Source organism: Mus musculus, chromosome 9 (assembly GCF_000001635.26).
Source record: "Mus musculus strain C57BL/6J chromosome 9, GRCm38.p6 C57BL/6J".
NCBI lineage: Eukaryota > Metazoa > Chordata > Mammalia > Rodentia > Muridae > Mus > Mus musculus.
Genome location: NC_000075.6, coordinates 97,556,736 through 97,577,938, shown reverse-complemented (window position 1 = coordinate 97,577,938; position 21,203 = coordinate 97,556,736). Strand labels below are relative to the sequence as shown.

General features: G+C 44.1%; 1 protein-coding gene across 2 annotated transcripts in view; it reads left to right on the top strand.

Annotated features, from left to right (window-relative positions):
* Nucleotides 1-21,203, top strand: part of Clstn2 (calsyntenin 2) — a 588,979-nt gene that overhangs the window by 455,435 nt on the left and 112,341 nt on the right. For both annotated transcript variants that reach the window (XM_006511334.4, NM_022319.2), the window contains exon 5: nucleotides 7,230-7,379. In XM_006511334.4, the coding sequence (XP_006511397.1) occupies nucleotides 7,230-7,379 (150 nt within the window). The remainder of the gene's footprint in view (nucleotides 1-7,229; nucleotides 7,380-21,203) is intronic.

Here is a 21,203-nt window from a genome sequence, read left to right as displayed (position 1 = left end):
TCTATATAAGTATGCATGTGGTACATAGACATACATGCAGGCAAAAACACACAGAGATAAAAATAAAACAAAATTAGTTAAAGTATTTCAAACATTATGGACCAGGAGAAAATGATGCAATAAAAACAACAAGAACAAAAAACCCTGCCAGCAAAGAATACTTGACCTGGCAAATCCATCCTTCAAAAATGAGAAAGATAATGACTTTACAAGATGAACAAAAAAAATAAAGAGAGTCCACTACCCCTAGACCTATCTTACTAGAAATGATAAGTCATCCCTTGAGCTGAAGTCAAATGATGATATTCAAAAATATCAAAACATATGGGAGTCATTGGTACTAGTAACTACACATAAAATTCATAGTATTCTGATACTAATGTAATGGTAGATGAATTACTTACAAATACATATTAAGGGCAAAAGTATTAAGACTAAGTTTAGCTAAGATAATATATGAATGAATACAAAAGCAGGAAAACTCTGTCTTCCAAAATTCACACTTGAAGAGAGAAGTTGAAGAGATTCTGCTGAAGTTAAACTGTTGTCGGTTTTTAAAAGTCTAGCATCACTATAAGGCATTTCATATAAACCTCGTAGAGACCACAAAGTAAGTTCTTGTAGTAAAAGGGGAAGCAATCAAAGTACACTACAGTAGAAATGTATCAAGTCACAAAGAAAGTAAACTGAGGCAGTGAAGGGCATCAGGATCTGGAGAATAATCTACAATAACAATATCAAGCCCTGATGTGCTGATAACTACTTTAAGTATAAATGGACTAAATTCAACAATCAAAATTCACAGAGTGATTAAATGAGAAGACGAGGGTCAATATTTAATGATAAGGGTTGATTTATCAATAGGCTAACACAATTGTTAAAAAAAAATGTGTGTGTAGCATTAAAGCATCTACATACACAAAGCCAATACTCACAGATCTGAAAGAAGAAACAGCAATAATACAATAATAGCAGGAGTCTCTAATACCCACCTTCAGAAATGGACAGATCATCTGGGTAGAAAATCAATAAGAAAACATTGCACTTAAATTATACTTTAAAGCTCAGCATACACAGAGTGTTTTCTCAACAGCAGCAGAATACAAAGCACACAGGAGACAGATTCAGGAGAGATATTGTACTGGAGCACAAAACCAGCTTTAAGTTTAAGAACAAAATCGCATCAATCAATCGCATCTCTGTATGAAACTAGAGAATAATAGCAGGAGAAGAGCAAAAGATGGAATGTCCACAACAAGGTAGAGATTACTTAACATTCACCTGACCAATCAGTGGGTAGAGGATTACCAACAGGGGATGGAAGACTATCTGGAGATAGATGAGAGTTGACATGTAACACATCCAAACTTAAACTGTTGAAAAAACAGTTGTAAGAAAGCAATTTATGGTGGCAAGAATCAGGTTTTTCAAAAAAGGACAGAAAACTTAAAACAGCTTGCTGTTGAACCTCATCGAAATATAAAAAGGACAAAGAAAGTAAAAAAAAAAAAATAGCAGGAAGGTTGGCTATCCATGATCAATACAGAATAAGCTAAAAAAAAAAAAACAATAGAAAATAAATCAGTGAAGGATATTCTGCAAAGATAAAACAGACAAACCTTTAGCTACAGCAGAGGGATGAAAAATGGATATTGCAGAAATACAAAGGAAAGTAAGACAGTGTGAAACATGACTATGCCCCAACCAACTGACTAACCTAAAGGAAATGAATTCCTTCTTAGGATCATATCATGTACCAAGACTAAGTAAGTAAAATGAGCAAGGAGGTTGAATCAGCACTTTTAAAGCATGGTCTTCTATACATGGACGCCCAGGACTTGATAGCTTCCCAGCCATCTACCAAATATTTAAAGCCTAACCAGAACCAGTTCTTCTCAAACTCTCTTTCAAAAATTAAAGATGAGAAAGTACTTTCCAGCTTATTTTAAAGGCTGCTGTTACCTCTATACCAAAATAGGATAAAGATACTACATTAAAAAGAAACTCACACAATATGTACTCACTGATAAGTGGATATTAGCCCCAAACCTAGGATACCCAAGATATAAGATATAATTTGCTAAACACATGAAACTCAAGAAGAATGTAGACTGAAGTGTGGACACTATGCCCCTCCTTAGATTTGGGAACAAAACACCCATGGAAGGAGTTACAGAGACAAAGTTTGGAGCTGAGATGAAAGGATGGACCATGTAGAGACTGCCATATCCAGGGATCCACCCCATAATCAGCATCCAAACGCTGACACCATTGCATACACTAGCAAGATTTTATTGAAAGGACCCAGATGTAGCTGTCTCTTGTGAGACTATGCCGGGGCCTAGCAAACACAGAAGTGGATGCTCACAGTCAGCTATTGGATGGATCATAGGGCTCCCAATGGAGGAGCTAGAGAAAGTAGCCAAGGAGCTAAAGGGATCTGCAACCCTATAGGTGGAACAACATTATGAACTAACCAGTACCCCGGAGCTCTTGACTCTAGCTGCATATATATCAAAAGATGGCCTAGTCGGTCATCACTGGAAAGAGAGGCCCATTGGACTTGCAAACTTTATATGCCCCAGTACAGGGGAACACCAGGGCCAAAAAGGGGGAGTGGGTGGGCAGGGGAGTGGGGGTGGGTGGATATGGGGGACTTTTGGTATAGCATTGGAAATGTAAATGAGTTAAATACCTAATAAAAAATGAAAAAAAAAGTGCTAAAAAAAAAAAAAACACACAAACTTCTTAGCAAGCCAAGAGGATAAGCAACAGGACATGAAAAAAAATTAACTGAAAATCTTTTGCAGTAATAAAAGAATCAACAAAGCAGGACAGCAGCATACAGAATAAAGAGAATATTCAAAAGCTGTATGCACAGTAATGAGTTATGCAACACATACACAGGATTCATCAAACTCATTAGGAAAATAAGTGCCAAGCACCTGAATAGACTTTCTCCCAAAGAAAACATAAAATAGCCAGCAGGCATGAGAAAAGATATTCAGTGTCACCAACCATAAATGAAACACTAATTAAAAACCTCAATGAGATGTCACCCCTCAACTGTCATACTGCCTTTATCAAAAAGCCAAGAGATTCATAGCACAAACGTTATAAGGTGGTTGAGGAAAAAGCCCTGATATATTGTTGGTTGGGATATACATTTATATAGCCATCCGCTACAGAAAACAAAAGTTAAAAATAGAATTACTATATAATCTTAACACTCCCAGTCCTGGGAAATAAAGTGGCTTTCTTGAATGATTCTATGAGCAATAATGCATGCCCATAATTCATTGCAACAAAATTTGCAATAGCCAAGACACAGAACCCTTAGGTGTCTGTAGAGAGATGAATAGAAAAGGAAAGAGATTTACATGTACACGCGCATGCACGTGCACACACGCGTGCGCGCGCGCGCGCACACACACACATAGTGATACATACAGACATGTACATTGCAAAATTATTCAATCTTAGAAGATGGAACATGGCTCTTGTGCAACAAGCTGATAACCTATGGGGCATCACATTCAGTGAAATAAGCGAGCGAGAACAAGTATCATATGATCTCATGTATATGTGAAGCTAGAAAATGCTGAATTCATAATAATAGAGAGTATAACAGTATTTACTAGGGATTTGAGGGTGGGTAAGTAGAAGACATCAGTCAGAGTGTCTAAGCATTCAGTTATATGAGGAATTAGTATCGGGGACCTAATGACAGCATGTCAAACATCGTTGCTATGGATTATATGTATTACAATTTGAATATTGATGAGTGTAGATCTCAAGTATTCTCAAACACATCCAGATAACTACATGAGGTATAAATATATCAAATATTAAAGTATTGACTATGGACGTCATTTCAAGGAGTTCAGTTATATCAAATTGTCACACTATCCACTTGTCATGATATAGATATAATCAAGTTCCCAAAAGAGTCCTATATTAAGACTTGGTTCTTAGTGAACCCAAATACTGAGAGATGATTGGATCAGGAAGACTTTGGCCTCATCGGTAGATGAACCTTCTGATGGCATTGTTAGGAGGGTATGGGAACTGAGGAGGGCCTAGTTGAAAGAAGCAGGTCACTGGTCCTGTGCCTTTCTGTGTAGGGTATATCTTGTCCACTGCCCTTCTCCTGCCTTTCTTGGCTTCCTGACCCACTATGAAGCAAGCGTCTTTGCCAGCCTAATGCTCTTGACGTTCTGCCTCATCTCAGGCCCTAAAGTGACGGAGTCACCTGACCACAGACTAAAACTCCTGAAACCATGACTCCAAATCTATCTTTTCCTCTTTTGAGTTGTTCCTATCAGACATAGGTCACAGTGACTGAAAGGCTGACAACACGATACCCTAAACATACAGGGTTTGTCAATTGTACCTGATAAATGTGAGGAAGGCCCACAAGTGCTTCCTCCCCTGGGAGGAGCAGGGATGAGTCCTTGACAATGTAGTTCAGCCTTGTCTTGATGGTGTATCAATAAACTTGGAATTGAACATTTGAGTAAATTAGTACAACAAGGAACTTGCTGGAATGTAACACCTAGAGGAACGGCATTGCGCATGTCTGCAGTTTGTTGTCCTTTGCCATTTTCCCAGAACCAAGTTTTAGATGAGGGATTGAGTCTGAAAAGGTCTGGGCAATTTCACAGTAGCTGACATAGATCACCGGGCACATTTCCAGGAGGGTGGCCACAGCCGAAATGCCAGCCAGCAAGAGGAGGAAGAGCAGTGTGCCGACTTCACCCTTCTCTCCTACAGTTAATTTTTTAAAAACATAAAGCAATAATAACTTAATTAGTATGCGAGGTAAATTCTGATCGGCCATTAAGGGTTAACCTCCAAGTTCACATAGACTGATAAACAGACCCAGGACCAGCAGCTCACCTAAGTTTTACTGTGGCCCCACTTCTGGTAAGCAGCAGGGGAAGGGCGAGGGGGGTTAGAAACTAACTCTTAGGTGGAGTGAAAGATACATTTGCAAGGGACACACAGATGGTGGTTTTATTTTTTCTCCCCTCTCTGAGCTTTCAAAGCATTTTTAAATGTGTGTCTTCTCCCCAAACAACCCTCTCCCATGCAACAATGGGCCACATTATTATACCCTCATTTGTGACCTAATGTTTCAAGTTCTTTGCTTTGAAAGTCATTTGCGCATGCATGGAGGTGGCTGTTGGTGGGGAAAGTGAATTAGTCTCCCAGACAGTTTCATTAAGACTTGTTCCGGAAGTAGAGCTGCAACAAATTGAGCTAAAGATTCTGTTTGTGTGTTTATTTTTCTGCTACAATCGATAGTGCTTTGTCAGCTTAATGCTGCACCAATTGTCAACCCCCAGCCTTCTTCCTCTTTTAAGTGGCGTGCATTTCTGGAGTCATTTCATTCTAAGGAAAGACAAACACTTCTGTTCAGAATTCAATCTGATGCTGCAGAAACATTTCTTGTGATGAATTGAAGGTACTTCTTCTTGGCAGAGTCCCTCCCTGTGTTGAGGACAGCCACAGACCAGTTCGTAGAGTCCATAGAACAGTGGTTCTCAACCTTCCTAATGCTTCAACCTTTTAATATTTTAATACAGTTCCTCATTTTGTGGTGACTCCCAACCATAAGATTATTTTTGTTGCTGCTTTGCTGTTACTATAATTTTGCCATTATGATGAATCATTGTGTAAATATCTGTGTTTTCCGTTAGTCTTGGGTGACCCCTGTGAAAGGGTCATTCCTTTCCTAACGGGATCAGGATTAAGAATCGCTACCATAGATCAGGACTGCTACAAATCCCAGGAGCTATTCCAGACCTGTGCAAGCCTTCAGAGTAAAACCAACGTGTGAAAGAAAGTACGAGGCGTTCTACACTTCAGACAGAAATACAGAAGGGTAGCAACCCTGCTTTCACTCAGAAAATAAGGTCCTGAATCAATATCTGTTGGGTTTTCAAAAATATCTGAGAATGCACAGCAAAGATGTATTTCGGCTCCAGGGTCTTGGGTGTCTTTATGTTCTCTCTGACACTGACCAGACTCCACTGCCCCACCAGAATGTGCTGGGACAATCAGCTTCCCCTGTCTTCAGAGCAAAGTTGGGTTTTCCAAGATTTTGTTGTTGTTGTTGTTGTTGTTGTTGTAGCTAGCACATTGTCCCAATCTGGATGGATAATATTTAAGTGCTGAAATAAAGTGCTAGGGAAATATAAAATAGATGTCAGACGCAGCCGGTCTGTGTTTGTTGATTTGTTTTCTTGTTTCTGTTTTCATAATTTCACTATGGGGTAAGAAAAGATAACATCTGAGCTTGTATTTGCTGTCAATGCCAAAAATCAAAAGGAGAGAGAGGGAGAGAGAGAGAGAGAGAGAGAGAAAGAGAGAGAGAAAGAATATGAATATAGGGAAGGAAATGGTTCCCAGAAATTGAAGATCTTAGTGTCTAGCACTAAACACTTAAAAGTATTGAGTTTGGCCTTTATTCACACACACACACACAACCGGGAACAAAATAACATTCCACCAAAAGCCAAAAAAAAGCAAATGAACAAAAACACAGCCAGTCTAAGTTTTGCTCATTAATGACCAAATATTTATTTCTGATCATAATATTAAATTCCTCAAAGCAAATGCCCATGAACGGCTCTGGATGCATTGTTTGGTCTCTCTTGGAGAAGAAAAATGTCTCTTTCCTCGGGGCGAGGAATCTGTTATTCTGTGCAGCTTTCAGAAGAGAGGTCACACATTTTCTTATTGATTTTACTTCCTATTTGGTAGCAAAATAATGTGAGAAGAAGCAGTGAGCGTTCCTGGCGACAAGCCCAGATGCTAAAAATGACGGGCCAGGCTGTTGTCTGGATTCCATCTCTTTCCCAGAATCCTCATGGTAGATGGGTACTCTGCCCCTCATCAGAGGCACACGTGTGCACTTTCAGGGTAGTTCTCTGGCAACCCACTACTTGGAAGCACAGACCGGTTGGACTCCAGATGTTGCTTGGAATTCTCTAGCTGCCCCATTGCACAAAGAGATGCTCCACCCAGTGGTCCCCTGGAACCTACTGTCAAAGCACAAGGGGATTATGGGTGGCAGCTGTGTGTCTGTTTACCTTAGGTTTCACAAAGAGGTGGGGGCCATCATTTCATTCTTTCTGAAGGCTGATGGGATGAGAGGGAGAACTAGAGTAAGTGCAGCCTACTCTACATGGTCAGAAATGAATGTGTGCATTCCTGTTCTTCAGGCAACATCAGGAACACTGAGAAGCTGAGCTATGACAAGCAACACCAGTATGAGATCCTGGTAACCGCTTATGACTGTGGACAGAAACCCGCCGCTCAGGACACCCTGGTGCAGGTGGACGTGAAACCAGTGTGCAAGCCCGGCTGGCAAGGTGAGCCTGAGTTTTGTTAGTCCTGCTATGTGAAGGCAACTTGGCCTGGGGCACAGGGGGTACCGGGTGTGCCCACAAATCTCACAGCACTTGTCTAAGGGGAGTTTTAAAGTATAGTTATGTATTCTCATAACTTTTCCGTGGTATAATCTGCACTTTACAGTTAAGAATATCAGAGACAACTCAACTCTAACCACAGATATTGTGAGGAGATATTGTCAGAGTCTGTTGACTTTACCCAGGAGTGCTGAGCCTGCCCGATGCACATCAAGTTCTGCATCGCTGCTCAGCACATAGGGATTGTCTGCTGATCCTCATGCATACCACCCAGGGGTGGGAGAGAAGGATGGAGCCTCTGTTTGAGGGGGTTTCTGGAAGCCCTGTGCAGGGAAGGGAAACAGTGGCCCTCAGTGGAGCTTCGGTTTGTGTCAGTTTAGATCTTTCGGGAAGCAAAGACAGGACATGTCGAGTCATCCCCCTGGGCGACTGACTGAGAGGGAAGTAGGGAAGTCAAGGACAGCTGCATAGATGGCTCTCACGGAGAACGAGTGGTCTTTAGAATCGTGACAGTAGCTCTAAGTGGCATCACTGGATCTGGTGACCAAGGAGAGATGCTGGTCTTATCTCTGCGCTTCAGGTTTGATGCAGACTTGCTCTGTTTCTTCTGCGTGTGTTGAGGATGCTACTACTCAGTCTTAATTCCTCATAATCCATGGTGCTTTGCAAGGCCACTCCTCTGGTGGCTTCTGCTTGCTGCTTCCTAATGATGTGACTTTAAGCCTCTGGCCTCACTATCCATCCTCTCTCTGTTAGTCACTCACACCTCTATCAAGCACACTGATGCCAAACCATGCTGTAGTATCAGCCACTCATTCTTAGTGCAACCCAGCACAGCTCATAATGCATAGACACCTGTGGCTGAGACACTGCCTGGGCTGGCTCTGCTCAGAAGACAGCTCACCATAAGCTTCCACAGCATAGCCTGAGCTCCCATAAACTTAGAGGAAGAGAGCTGGGAGATCAGGTGCTCGTCTCTGAGAGAGCTGGTATTGTGTGGACTTGAACAAAGTTGAGAGAAGATGAAATCATAATGAGAGTCACAAGTGGGAGATATGTGTGTGTGTGTGTGTGTGTGTGTGTTCCTGTGTATGTGCATGTGTAAAACAAAGTACAGTACATTGGGTCAGTCTGCTTAGAATCAAGCAATAGAGGAAGAGGGGCATGCTAGCCAGATATAGAGGCACATACCTGCAATATCATCACCCAAGGAGGCGAAGAAGAGAGATTAGGAATTTGAGGCCTGCCTGGGTTATGGAGCAAAACTGTGTCTCAAAAAAAAAAAAAAAATCCACCTCCCCCCCACTCCAGTAATCCATGGATGAAGGAATGAAAGAAAGAAGAGATCATAGCAAGCCAGACTGGAATAGGAAATTTTTTGTAACTTCAGGAGTCTGAGCTCTAGGATATGGGAGGCAGGATTCTGCCTGGTTTACTAATGTACTTTTCAGGCTTAGCACAGTGCCTGATGCTCATAGAAGATACTTAAGAGATGGTAAATAGATGAATGAATGAATGAATGAATGAATGAATGAATGAATAACTGAGTAAGGAGTCACTGTTTTATTTTAACTTGTAAAGATCACCAGTGAAGGACTAGCCTTTCAAAAGAAAGCCCAGGGGAAAAAAAGTAAAATAAATAAATAAATAAATATTTTTTAAGTACAGAGCATGATCACAATGGAGTTTTAAGTGGGGGAAAAGCAAAACATGAGGTTGTATCTTTAAAAAAAAATGATCCCAGTACTTTTTGACTTTGACAAATGAGGTACCTACAGACTTTGGAATAAGTGCTCATGCCTATATTTAAACATTATTTATAGAGTTTTGTACTTGTTAAATCTATGCAAATTTAGCATAAAGTATATGATTAAAAAAACTTGTCATCGTGTTTAATTTTGTGTGTGAAGGGTGTAGCAGGCACCTACCTGTAGTGTGTAATGCTGCTGACAACGTGTGTAAATGATCTTGGGCAGCCAGGGTGGAGCCTGCTGCCTGTGCTGTCTCCAGCCCCATCAGAGGCTCAGGCATGATGTGGATCCTCACAGTGTTAGAGGATTAATGAATAGGCGGTGAAACCTCAGTTTTAAAAAAAAAATGTCTTTCCTGGAACAAAGAGAAGAGGAAAGAATCGGTTCCCTGAATCAGCCATCATGTCAGGCAGTGATTTACAGTGTGTAGTCTTAGAATCCACTGTTTCCTTGTGGCTCCTTGACTACATTGGTGCCTTGGGGTGGCAGATACTGTGTTGGTTAAAATATTGAGAGCCTCTCCCTCCAGTTTACCTACTACATATTCTAGCAAATCCTTCTCACTCTTACTACCCCAGTAGCCTTTCAGATTATAGCTGGACTCTCTAGGATATCTGTTGTGTGCAGGAGTAGTTATAGTACCTTTCTGTCAGTTGTCACATGTATATACACACACACACACACACACACACACACACACACACACACACACACACACACGAGCTCCAGAGAACACTTCTCTCATCCACCTAACATCTTGGTCCCAGATGTGTAAGCCCCTCTTACCTCTAGCCCTCCCACTTTATTTTCTCTTCTACTATTGGTCAAGACTACAAGCTATCATCTATACGGGCATCTTTCTCCAAGGAAAAACTGTACACAGATGGCTCCAGATGGTTTCTTGCCTGCTCCATTTTCCCGGCTTTACAGGTCAACTTAGAGTGAGCTGTATCCTCTGGGTTTCTTTGTTGCCGATAGACAAGGCATGCCATCTGGTAGTGATGGCTAGAGAGGTTAGCCTTTACCGGGAGCATGGCTGAAGGAATACTTTACACATGGAAGAAGAGCCCAGAGAAGGGAGAAGAGTAGCCTAGCTTTCAGAAAATGTTATGGAGGTGGCATAATTAGAGAGGTTAGGGTGAGGTAAATAGCTGAGACCTTGAAGTCAGAATGAGGAGCCTGGATGAGCCGAAATCCCTCAGACCCTATCAGGACCCCCATGCTTGTGCCCAGTGAGATTCCCTTCAGTCCTGTGGGAGAGCATGGGCCCCTCCCCAGCTCACTTCCTACTAGCAGCTCCAGGCAGCAGTCACAGCCTGGCAGTTAGAATTCTTGTACCTGTTCTAAGCCATTTCCCTGCAGGCAAGAGAGAATTGCAGTGAAAACAATCCATCATGTTCTGGAGCCCTGCCTTCTGGAGAGCAGTCCCAATCTGCACCCTACCCCCCCCCCCTTGTGGAGGAGCCTTCTCTGCAGCCAACATCTCCCAGGGAGTTGTCACAGCTGAGCAAGAGGACCCCACCTAGGTGAAGCCTCCCCAAGCTCACAAGAATTTGCTCCCAGACTCCAGTGACAGCCTGGAGCAGTCTCCTGACTTCTGTCACAATAAGTGCCCCCCCCCACACACACACACACACTGCCTTGCTCTGTCCCCAGCCTTACCTGTGTATCAGACATTGGCTTTGCCGCCAACTTTATTTCACACTCCAGCCAAGGTGTGGTCTCCTGAGACTATAGTTTCCCAGCTTCTGTCCCTTCTCTGTGGGCTGCTCTTGACTTCTCAGAAAGCACATGGGCTCCTTGGGGGCAGAACTGTACCTCTTACAGCTTCTGACATTGAACTGTCTATCACTTACAGATAGACAGAAGACTCAAGGGTTTTAGCTCCACTCCCCAGTGTGTGAAAGCAGGACTTAACCAGGGATCCCGCTGGCGGCAAGAAGAGGAAGGAAGAATCTGTGTGCAAAACAGGAGCCCAGGCATGCACGTCTTCTCACTCTTGAGAGTGACTCTTGGGCTGTAACATGGATAAGTGGAAGAGGCAGCTCACACTATGGGGATCAGCAGGCTTTACTGGTGGGAACGTTCCCTTTTGTTTGTACTGGGAAGAGGCATAAACTGCCTCTTTGTTTTACCCAACAGTTGGAAAGCTGATGTCCTTAGAGTCATATCCAATGGTGGGATGAAGGACTAGATTGTGAAGCCGCAAAGAGATGCACACACAGAAGGACAGAAGCAGGCTGGTGGTACCACACCTCTCCTGCAAGATGTATGAACTGCAGTCATCTTGGTGTGGCATTGTCCTCTGTGGTTTGCTGGAATTTTGTCAGTTCGCCTGGGTGTTCTAGGAGGACATGAAGCTGGATCCATTCCTGTGTGGAGCAGATTAATCCTGAGTCAACATATATTGGTACCATGAGCATGGCCATAGGAGGAGCCCGGTACCTCAGACCCACAGGAGGAGCAAAGCCTCCCCAGGTCAGGATCAAGGAAAAGGTGGAACCTTCTCCTGCCCTGGTCCATGTGCAGATGTTGGCAGTGTTTGTAGGAAATGCCAATAGTAGTTCCATCTTCCTTGATATTAAGAGCCTAAACCTGCTGCACTACAGAGACAGCCCCCTTCCCCACAGAGAAGAGCTAAACTTTCCCCTTTGCTCAGCTGCATGCACTAAACCCATCTCCCGGATACAGATGTATAAAATAAACACACCAAATATCCAGCGGCTGCTGCTGCTGGTATGTCTCCATCAGAGTGCACGATCCACCCACTCTTAGCTTTTTGTAATCTGTCATGTCTTCATTCCCTGTTGCCCCAGTTAATGCCTAAGATGTGCAGGTCTCAACTAATACCAACTCATAAGAGAGAGAATCCAAAGGGTAGAGTGGAGGCTGTCTGGGGACATGGTAGCAGGAATAGCAGTGTGGCCCAACAGGGATAGAACTGAGCTGTGAGACTTCATGAATCCCTCACTTAGGCATCAATTTGTCCCTCAGAGGCTCATTTCTTCTTCAGTTGTCAGTCTGGATGTTTTGTGCATTTGGTTTCGCTTTGTCTGTTGTTTATAGAAATGCTGACCTTGCTCATACTCTCCCTTATGGTTCTTTCTGCTTCCTTGGTTCTCACACTGACAGCATTGTCCTCCATCACATCTACATGCCAGGTTATATGATTTCTACCTGGTCCTGACAGGTCAGATCCAAACCCCACTACTTCACTTTCCCTTCAGGCAAAAGACAGCATTGGAGATGGCCCTCCTGGTGTCCCCTGGACTTGTAATTGACCAGACAACCTTACAAATGGATCTAGGCTTCCCAGGTTGCAGAGTCAGCTCTCCAATCCCCAAGATACTCCCCCATCCCAGAGCAGAAGACTCCAGGACAGTAAGCATGTCTCACTCAGCAATTCACCCAGCTTGACTGAGAGTTTCTCCATGGACCCAAACAATACCTTTTCTTCAAACCTCCATGATGATGGATCCTATTCAGATAAAAGGAAGAGGAATGAAGCCATGCAGTTGAATACAGCCCCTGTGTTCTCTAGGGTTTGGAGGACTCTGCAGGTGCATCAAATCACCTCAAATGTTCCAGTGTTTCCGCAGGCCAGGTTTCAAAGGAAGAAAGTGTGACATTTGCGAAGGGGTGCTTTTCAAACCTGAATGTCCCCACAGATCATGCAGGGACCTGGATAAAAATGCAGGTCCAGACTTAGTAAGATTGGGGTAGGTCTGAGTACTACAGGTGGATAACGTTGAGGCTTGGTTTCTTGCTGGGTATTGCAGTGCTAAGTCGCCCCCCCCCCCAAGACCTGGTTGTCCTGAGAAGAGAGAGTTCCCACATAGACCCAAGTGATGCTATGTGAGCTTTTCCCCAAGTTATTTCTGATTAGTAAATATAGATGTTGACAGCCAATAGATGGGCAGAAGAGACATAGTGGGGTTGAGAATTCCTGGGCTTAGGGTCAGCGGAGAACCATGAGGAGGAGGAGAAATTGAATGGAGGAGAAGCTGTCATGGGTAAGGTGAGTCATGAAAATAGCCCTGAAGGCTGGCCAGTTGGAGTTAAGAGCAGCCTAGATGAAACATAATAATACCTCAGGGTTATCAATAGGAAAGTAGATTCTAGTAGCATACAGCAGAGATATCTGCCCAGCTCTTGTCTTGTTCAAGGCTTATTACTGTAAATATAAAAGTTGTGGGTGCCATTTATTGCCTTTTATCCTGGAACTAAATGGTCAAAGGTGGGGTAGAAACCATGGAGTGGAAATAAAAATTTCTACAGCAAGATAGACTTCATTTAAAATAAGAAGATCATGCAGAAGACATAATCAAGGCCACCAGAATGTGTTTATAACATTTGCATTGTAAAAATAGTGGCAGAAAAGCTGCTGGTCGGTATTAATCCTCCTATCTTAGTTGCCTCAATAGAGAGAACTGAAACACATAGATAGATAGATAGATAGATAGATAGATAGATAGATAGATAGATAGATAGATAGAAAATGATGAAGGAGATGTTCTTAGAGTAATACGTCCCTGGCCATCAAACAGTTCCCTCATTATAAAGACAGGGCCTACAAAGACCTAATCTAGATATGAGCAACAGAACTCCTAGCCTTGCGGAACAATGGCACAGTGAGGATGACGGGTGTGGTGTGGGACCTGTGCAAGTGCAAATGAGACAGTGAATTTGATACACGCACGCAGGCAGGGGCCCTGGGGAATCCATGTCTGGTTCAAATCTAGATCACTACATGGCTTTGAGCACAGAAGAGAAGGTTGTTACAGATCCCACCAGTTGTTGGGAAAGTGGGAGGGACCACAGTGTGGCCAGGCTCAGAGGAGGAAGACTAGACTGACCAAGGAGGGGGAGATCATGGAAGGAAGACTTCATTGTCATTCTGAGGTCAAGAAGAAGTCCTGGAGACTTTCCTGTGTCAGTGATCTTCTCATGGGTCTCAGGGAGGAATGGTTTCACTGACCATTCCTCCCTGAGACCCATGAGAAGATAAACCAAGGTAAAGGTTGAGTGCACAGGGCCCAGCTAAAACGGATGATTATCTATGAGTGTACTTTGCTAAAGCCAAGTATTTATTCCAAGACAGATTTAAAGTGCTTGGCAGGAAAGGAGGTTAGATTTGTAGTTTTATCCTAAGACCTCATAACTGAGAAGACAAAGTTGCACTTGAGTGGTCTGAAGCCTTGTCAAGGATACACCTCACGCTCCTGTCATGCGTCTGTTGCTAGAGTTTCCCCCACAGGCCCAAACATAAGAGAATAAAGCCCAGCCAGGGACCAGCTGGTCTCTGCCCCTCCTAAATCTCAGATCAATAGTGAAGAGCTTGCTAAAGTTTTACCTTCTGAAGGAAACTGATTCAGCACAGTGGGTGATGGGCCCAGTGAGGTGTCCAGATCTGCTCGTGGAGCCAAGTCTTTCAGAGCTGAGAGGATGGAGCGCCTTCTGCTAACGTGGGTGGCGATGTGATGGTGCTGATACATGCGCTTTGGCAGGAGCATGGAGTAAGGAAATGCTCTCAGCTTCTCCACTGTATACTGGGTGTCCGAAATGTCCCCATTACACTACTGACTCTTTTTTAAAGGAATAGTCCCCTCTTAAAATGCAAGTGCCTCCTTCAGTAATAATGGATTAAGCTGGGGTTCCAAAAACTGTAGCCTATAGGTAAGTCTAGGGAATCACTCATTTCTATAGACCCATGAGCTAAAGTATTGTTATTTTTATATTTTTAAATGGTTATCAAAAATCAAAAGAATAATATTTTATAGCACAGAAATTCAAATCTGGGTGCCAAAAGGTTCCCAGGGACACAGACCCCCCTCCTTGCAGGTTGCATATGGATGCCCTGAAACAGTGGAGCTGATGATGGAGGCCACCTGCCTCTCAAAATCTAAATAGTCACTTTCTAGCCCATGGGGAGGTAAGGGGAGGAAGAAAGCTACTTGAGCCCTCCATGAAGCTTTGATTGTCCATTGTCACCGTAGGAAGAAGGGGTTTATTGTGTTAAGTAGCACAGCCTACATAGACCAGGATACCAAAGGGCCATCTTTGTACAAAGGCAAAATATCATAAATAAGACGGTTGATGTGTCATCAAACAGGAACAACCCTGTGATATGAGCAATTCGATTACAATTTCTATAAGCAATTTCTAGATAGGAAAATGAGCTAAAGAGAGACTAAGGGATTTATTCTACATCTGTTAAATAGCAAGGATGGAATTCAAATCCTTATCAATTTGAACACATAGTGAAGTTCAGGAAGTACGAAGGAGGCTGGGGAAAGAGGTTGAGAATTCCCAAGGGGAGTGCATATTATCAGCTTTACAAAAGCTGTTTAGAAAGCTCAGAAGACAGACATGACCCCAGCATCCTTGGCCAGCAGGTTAGCCTCCCAGTTACTCTACAAAATGGTGGTGAGGCTTATGCAGGAAGGTAGCTAGACTTCAATGGAATGATACCCATTAGGCCACCTGAGTGACTCTGGCTCCTCCCTCTGCTGCACCCAACTCACTTTTCCTCCCTACAGCAGTCCCAGTAGCTCATTAAAAAAACAAACCTATGCTTGTAGACTGCCTGTCTCTCAGCTATTGTCTCCCTAAACCAAAAGTGGCCCCAGGTTATCTCACAGGCCAGAGGACACAAGTGAACCTAGAACTTTGATAGTAAGCTTCAAATACAAAGATGCTAACCTTTAGTATGGCCCCTTATCATGGGTCAAGAAGATGCTGTCTTCCCCTCAATGAAAATGCAACTTGAAAATCCCCTACCGTCCTTTCCTTTCATCAGGGTGGCACCCAGCTTATTTGAGGCTCATCTCCAGGGAATCAGGTCCTTTATCTTCCAGCCCCAGTTTCTGTCCCTTCTGCCCTCGGGCTTCCCCCTGCCCTGTCACTCTCCTCTTTGGGCCCATATTCTTCTCTCTATCCATCTGTGTCTGACCTTCAGTCTTTCTACAATCTTCCTCCAATACCATTCCTGTTCCTCTCTTTCCCACACAATGCACCCTAACCCCCACAAGGAAAAGCCCTGGAGCCCTGGAAGGTAGAGGGGCACAGGGGTCAAGCACAAGCCATTGATTACTGAGCTGGGCATGGAATGTGGTCTGGACTCAAAGATTAGCTTCACTCCCATCTGGCCACGGGAATTGTTTCAGCCATTTCTCTGCCCTAGATTTGCTCTCCTCAACAATAAATTTTGAATCATAATTCTTGGCCAAACTATTTTTTTATCAGATTTTTAGGACCAAAAGAGATTGTTGTGTGGAAATACTTTGCAATATTTAAATCATTGTGCAGACAATGCTGTGATTAAAATTGAGCAAATAAGGGATGCTGTACAGATGAACACACCCTGTAGAACACACCAAGACTGTGTGGATTGATCAGCATACCCCACATGATGGTGCTAAAGACTAGAACCAAGGGAGGCAGTGTCCCGGGGGTGGGGGGATGGGATGGAGACACAGTCCCAGCTTAGATGTCACTACTCTAAACTGGAAGATTACTCCCATCTGGCCTTGGCTTCCTTCAGTGTAAACTCTCCAGGATTAAATAGAAGGCACCTATGAAGGGCCTTGCACAGAACCAGGTAGGAGGCTCAGCAAACAGTAGCTCTTTTGCTCTGATTTTTAAAACCGCAATGAGCAATTTTGTCCCACATAACTAGCAAAGGCCTGAGCATTGCTGGCTGCTAGAGGGTGACCCTGAGCATTGCCTTTGCTGAGAGCTGCCAGGCGAGCAGCTTGCTCTGGCTGCAGGCCTCATGGGAGACTCAGCTATGAATAACGACCTGTTTTGACATCTCTGACATAGCCGATCATTAAGGTGCAACAAATGGCTCTGTAAGGGATGCTGGTTTACCTACTCAGTGGCATCCTAATGTGCTTAAAGACCTGCTGGATCAAAGTAGCATGCTCCACCTGGCCCCCTGTGTTTGGAAGAAATGGGCCGATAATCTCAGCTCTGGGGAGAGGGATGGATGGCCACAATCCACACAGTATTAAAGACAATAACAATCGCCACTGTTGTCTGAGTAATCACCATTTGCCAAGTGGCTCCTAAGGGCCCAGTACTCTTTAACACATCCTAAAAGATGCTTACACATTTTATAGATGAGGACACGGAGGTTAAGATTTTCCACGGGGTTCAGGATACCCAGACCACTGCCATCTTGGATACTTAGACTCCCCAGCATGGTCATCTGTGATGCTTCCAAAGAAAATGCAGGGCACCATTATCTTTAGAGCACTGCAGCCAAGCTGTGCAAATGAACAATGCATACTCTGCGCCATCCCATGGTATCACTGCACTAGGCAGCTTTGAGGAAATGCCATAGCCTCCAGGATGGTGGGAGGGGGGCGGTTGTCACTCATCCCTACAAGCCTACCACTGGGATCTGCCTTGATTCAAGGTTATAGGTGCAGATAGTTATCAGCCTCCTTGGATGACCTCTTGGGAATCACAAAGGGGAAAGGCTTAGACAAGGACACACATGTGAGATGCTGAGAGGGGAAACCATGACCAGAATCAGATCCATCATTAGAATTCATGTGCCCTGCCCTGCCTTATCGGTTTGTGAAACTGGCTGAGCCACAGAGTCAGCAGACTGTGGTTTCAACTGACATAGCTTATAAGTTCTTTCATATAGTTATAGTCCACGGGATGTTACTCCATAGGAAGTTGGCAGGAATAGAGTTCTGCCTCTTACATCAGAAAAACCTGAGTTTGAGTTCAGGGCCTACCACACCTTGACTCCAGAACACTGGACTAGCCAGTTAGTCACTCTCAACCCTTAAGTGTGGTATCTGCAAAATGAGGCTAATATCAGCCCTTACCAGGAGGCTGTCACAAAGAACTGTGCATGCAAGAACGACTAAGCTAATACTACTAGTAATGGAAAGCAATGCCTGGAGTGAACAGAAGCCACTAATGTTTCTGGGGAGTCTGGCTAGCCTCTTGGTCTAGCTTCTCGGTCTGGCTGTGCTACCTTGGACATCTCAGCCTTAAGTGTGTCAGGATGAAATGAGCCTCTTGCCAGTGCCTTCCTCAGATGGATAGCATATGCTCTGATGGCGTGTGTAAGAGACCCAGCAAAGGGCCTTTGCTCCCTCCTTGCTCTCTGTTGTCAAGTTGTAGATAGCCCAGCCAGTTTTGACGCCATGTTGTCTGTAAATCAGCCAGACTGTTCTGATGAACATGGCCCAAGTAGCAGGCAGGCCAGCCTTCTTCTTCCTATGCTGTCTTCATCTGAAGTAGGTAGAATAAGTGCTAATATCTACCATGTGGGCTCTTGGTAGAAGGAGAAAAACCCTGGATTTGCATTGATGGGTGGTGATGTGACCTTTGGGGCTCTGATGCCACCTTACCATGCAGAGGATCAGCTGTGGTCCTGGATCAATTAGAAAGTTCTCAAGGCTCAAGAAAATGTCCCCAGAGCTTGCCTACTGTCTGGCCAATAATGAGACCCTGGGCACCATGACCTGCAGTGGTGAGGTGGAGGCAGGCAAGTGATTAGACTGTGACAACACAGAGTATCCAGGGTACTAACAAGTGCATCCAGGCTGTGATAGTTGAAATCAAAGGTACTTGTCCCCATGCTCAGCTGTCCAGAGGAGGTGATCAGCATTAGAAAGGCTTCTCACAGGAGACAGCACTAGAATTGAGCTCTAAATGTGAGTGAAGTTAGCTAGGTGCCCTGAGGGGATGGGGAAGGCACCGTGATGGGAAGTGGTAGGAAGTAGGCAACCCACAGGAGAGCTTGCCAATTAGTTTCTGTGCCTTCTAGATGGGAATCTGTTCCCATCTACCCACAATGCGTCTTGCTTTATGACAGAAGGGGCCAGACATCCACAGTGTGGTTGAAGATTTTGTAAAAAGATGTTGCCTATTAGTTTTCAATGGGGCTTCTGAGGTAGACAGTTAATAAGAGTAGAACCCTTTCAGAAAGATTCTGTGAGACAGTAGATGTGATAACAAAGTTCTCCTGCCTCCCTAAGGGCAAAGGGACCTCCATAAGGAGGATCTTTTCTTACTGCTTGTCTTACCCTACAGTGTGTAGCTACACAAATGTCTGAGGCTGGATAAATCACAAAGGAAAAAGTTGTATTTTTACACACACAGTTCTAGAGTAGGGGAAGTACCAGAGCAAGGTGCCAGCGTCAAGTTGGCATCTGCAGAAGGCCTTGCGCTGCATCACAACACAGTAGGGAGATGAGAGGGAAATAGGAGTCCATAAGAGGCACCTGTGGGCAAAAGAGACATGGAAGCTGAACTGCCTTGTGATGACCCACTCTCCTGGTAACTCACTGAGTCCTGTGAGCCCTGGTTTTCTTCCTCTAGCCTTAAACTAATCCCTTAATAAAACACTTAATCTCTTAGGAGGGTGTTGCCGCTATGACCTAATTACCTCGAATGAGGCATAGTTTAAAACAATGACTTCATGAAATTTTTAGGCAAATGGATGGAACTAAAAAATAACATCCTGAGTGAGGTAACCCAATCACAAAAGAATACACATGGTATTTGTGATGGTTTGTATATTCTTGGGTCAGGGAGTGACGCCATTTGGAGGTGTGGCCTTGTTGGAATAGGTGTGACCTGGTTGGAGTAGGTGTGTCACGGTGGGTGTGGGTATAAGGTCCTCACCCTAGTTGCCTGGAAGTCAGTCTTCCACTAGCAGCCTTTGGATGAAGACATAGAACTCTCAGCTCTGCCTGTGCCATACCTGCCTGGATACTGCCATGCTCCCATCTTGATGATAATAGACTGAATCTCTGAACCTGTAAGCCATCCCCAAGTAAATGTTGTTTTTTTATAAGACTTGCCTTGGTCATGGTGTCTATTCATAGCAGTGAAACCCTAACTAAGACAGTATGCACTCACTGATAAGTGGATATTAGCCCGAAAGTTCGGAATACCCAAGATACAATTCACAGACCACATGAAACTCAAGAAGGAAGACCAAAGTGTGGATACTTTGGTCCTTCTAGAAGGGGGAACAAAATAACCATGGGAAAAGATACAGAGACAAAGTATGGAGCAGAGACTGAAGGAAAAGCCACCTAGATCCATCCCATATACAGTCACCAAACCCAGACACTATTGTGGAAGCCAACAAGTGCTTGCTGACTGATAGAGCTGTCTCCTGAGAGGCTTTACCAGTGCTTGACAAATACAGAGGTGGATGCTCTCAGCCAACCATTGGACTGAGCAGAGTCCCAAGTGAAGGAGCTAGAGAAAGGACCCAACAGGCTGAAGGGGTTTGCAGCCCCATAGGAGGAACAACAATATGAACCAACCAGGACCCCCAGAGCTCCCAGGGACTAAACCACCAACCAAACAACACACATGGAGGGACCCATGGTTCCAGCTGCATATGTAACAAGAGGATGGCCTAGTCAATCATCAATGGGAGGAGAGGCCCTTGGTCCTGTGAAGGTTCTATGCCCCAGTGCAGGGGAATACCAGGACCAGGAAGTGGGAGTGGGTGGGTTGGTGAGCAGGGGGAGGGGATAGGGGGTTTTCAGAGGGGAAATCAGGAAAAGGGATAACATTTGAAATGTAAATAAAGAAAATATCTAATAAAAGAAACAAAAACAACAACAACAACAACAACAACAACAACAACAACAACAAAAACAAGCTTCATTTGTCTTGCTTTAGAGCCAAGGCCTCTGCCAAAGGATAGATGTCATGATGGCTTTGATATTTGATGCCCTCTGTGGCCCCAATGCCAGTGTCTGTCTCTGGCCCGAGACTCTGAATCCCTGGGTCATAGTAACCAGGTTTTCATAGGTAGGTCTGGCACTGTGAGGAGCCTGAGCCTTTTAATCCCTGCTAGGAGGCTTTATTAATGGCAACAGTGTTCCCCACTTGCCATGAGCCTCTTGGGCAAACCAGCCTTTCTTCAGGGCTACAAGCCAGAAGCAAATGCTGACACTATATTGTTCCTCATCAGCCTATAAGGCTTTTGGACTTCAGCCCCACTACAGCTTGGATACTTCAG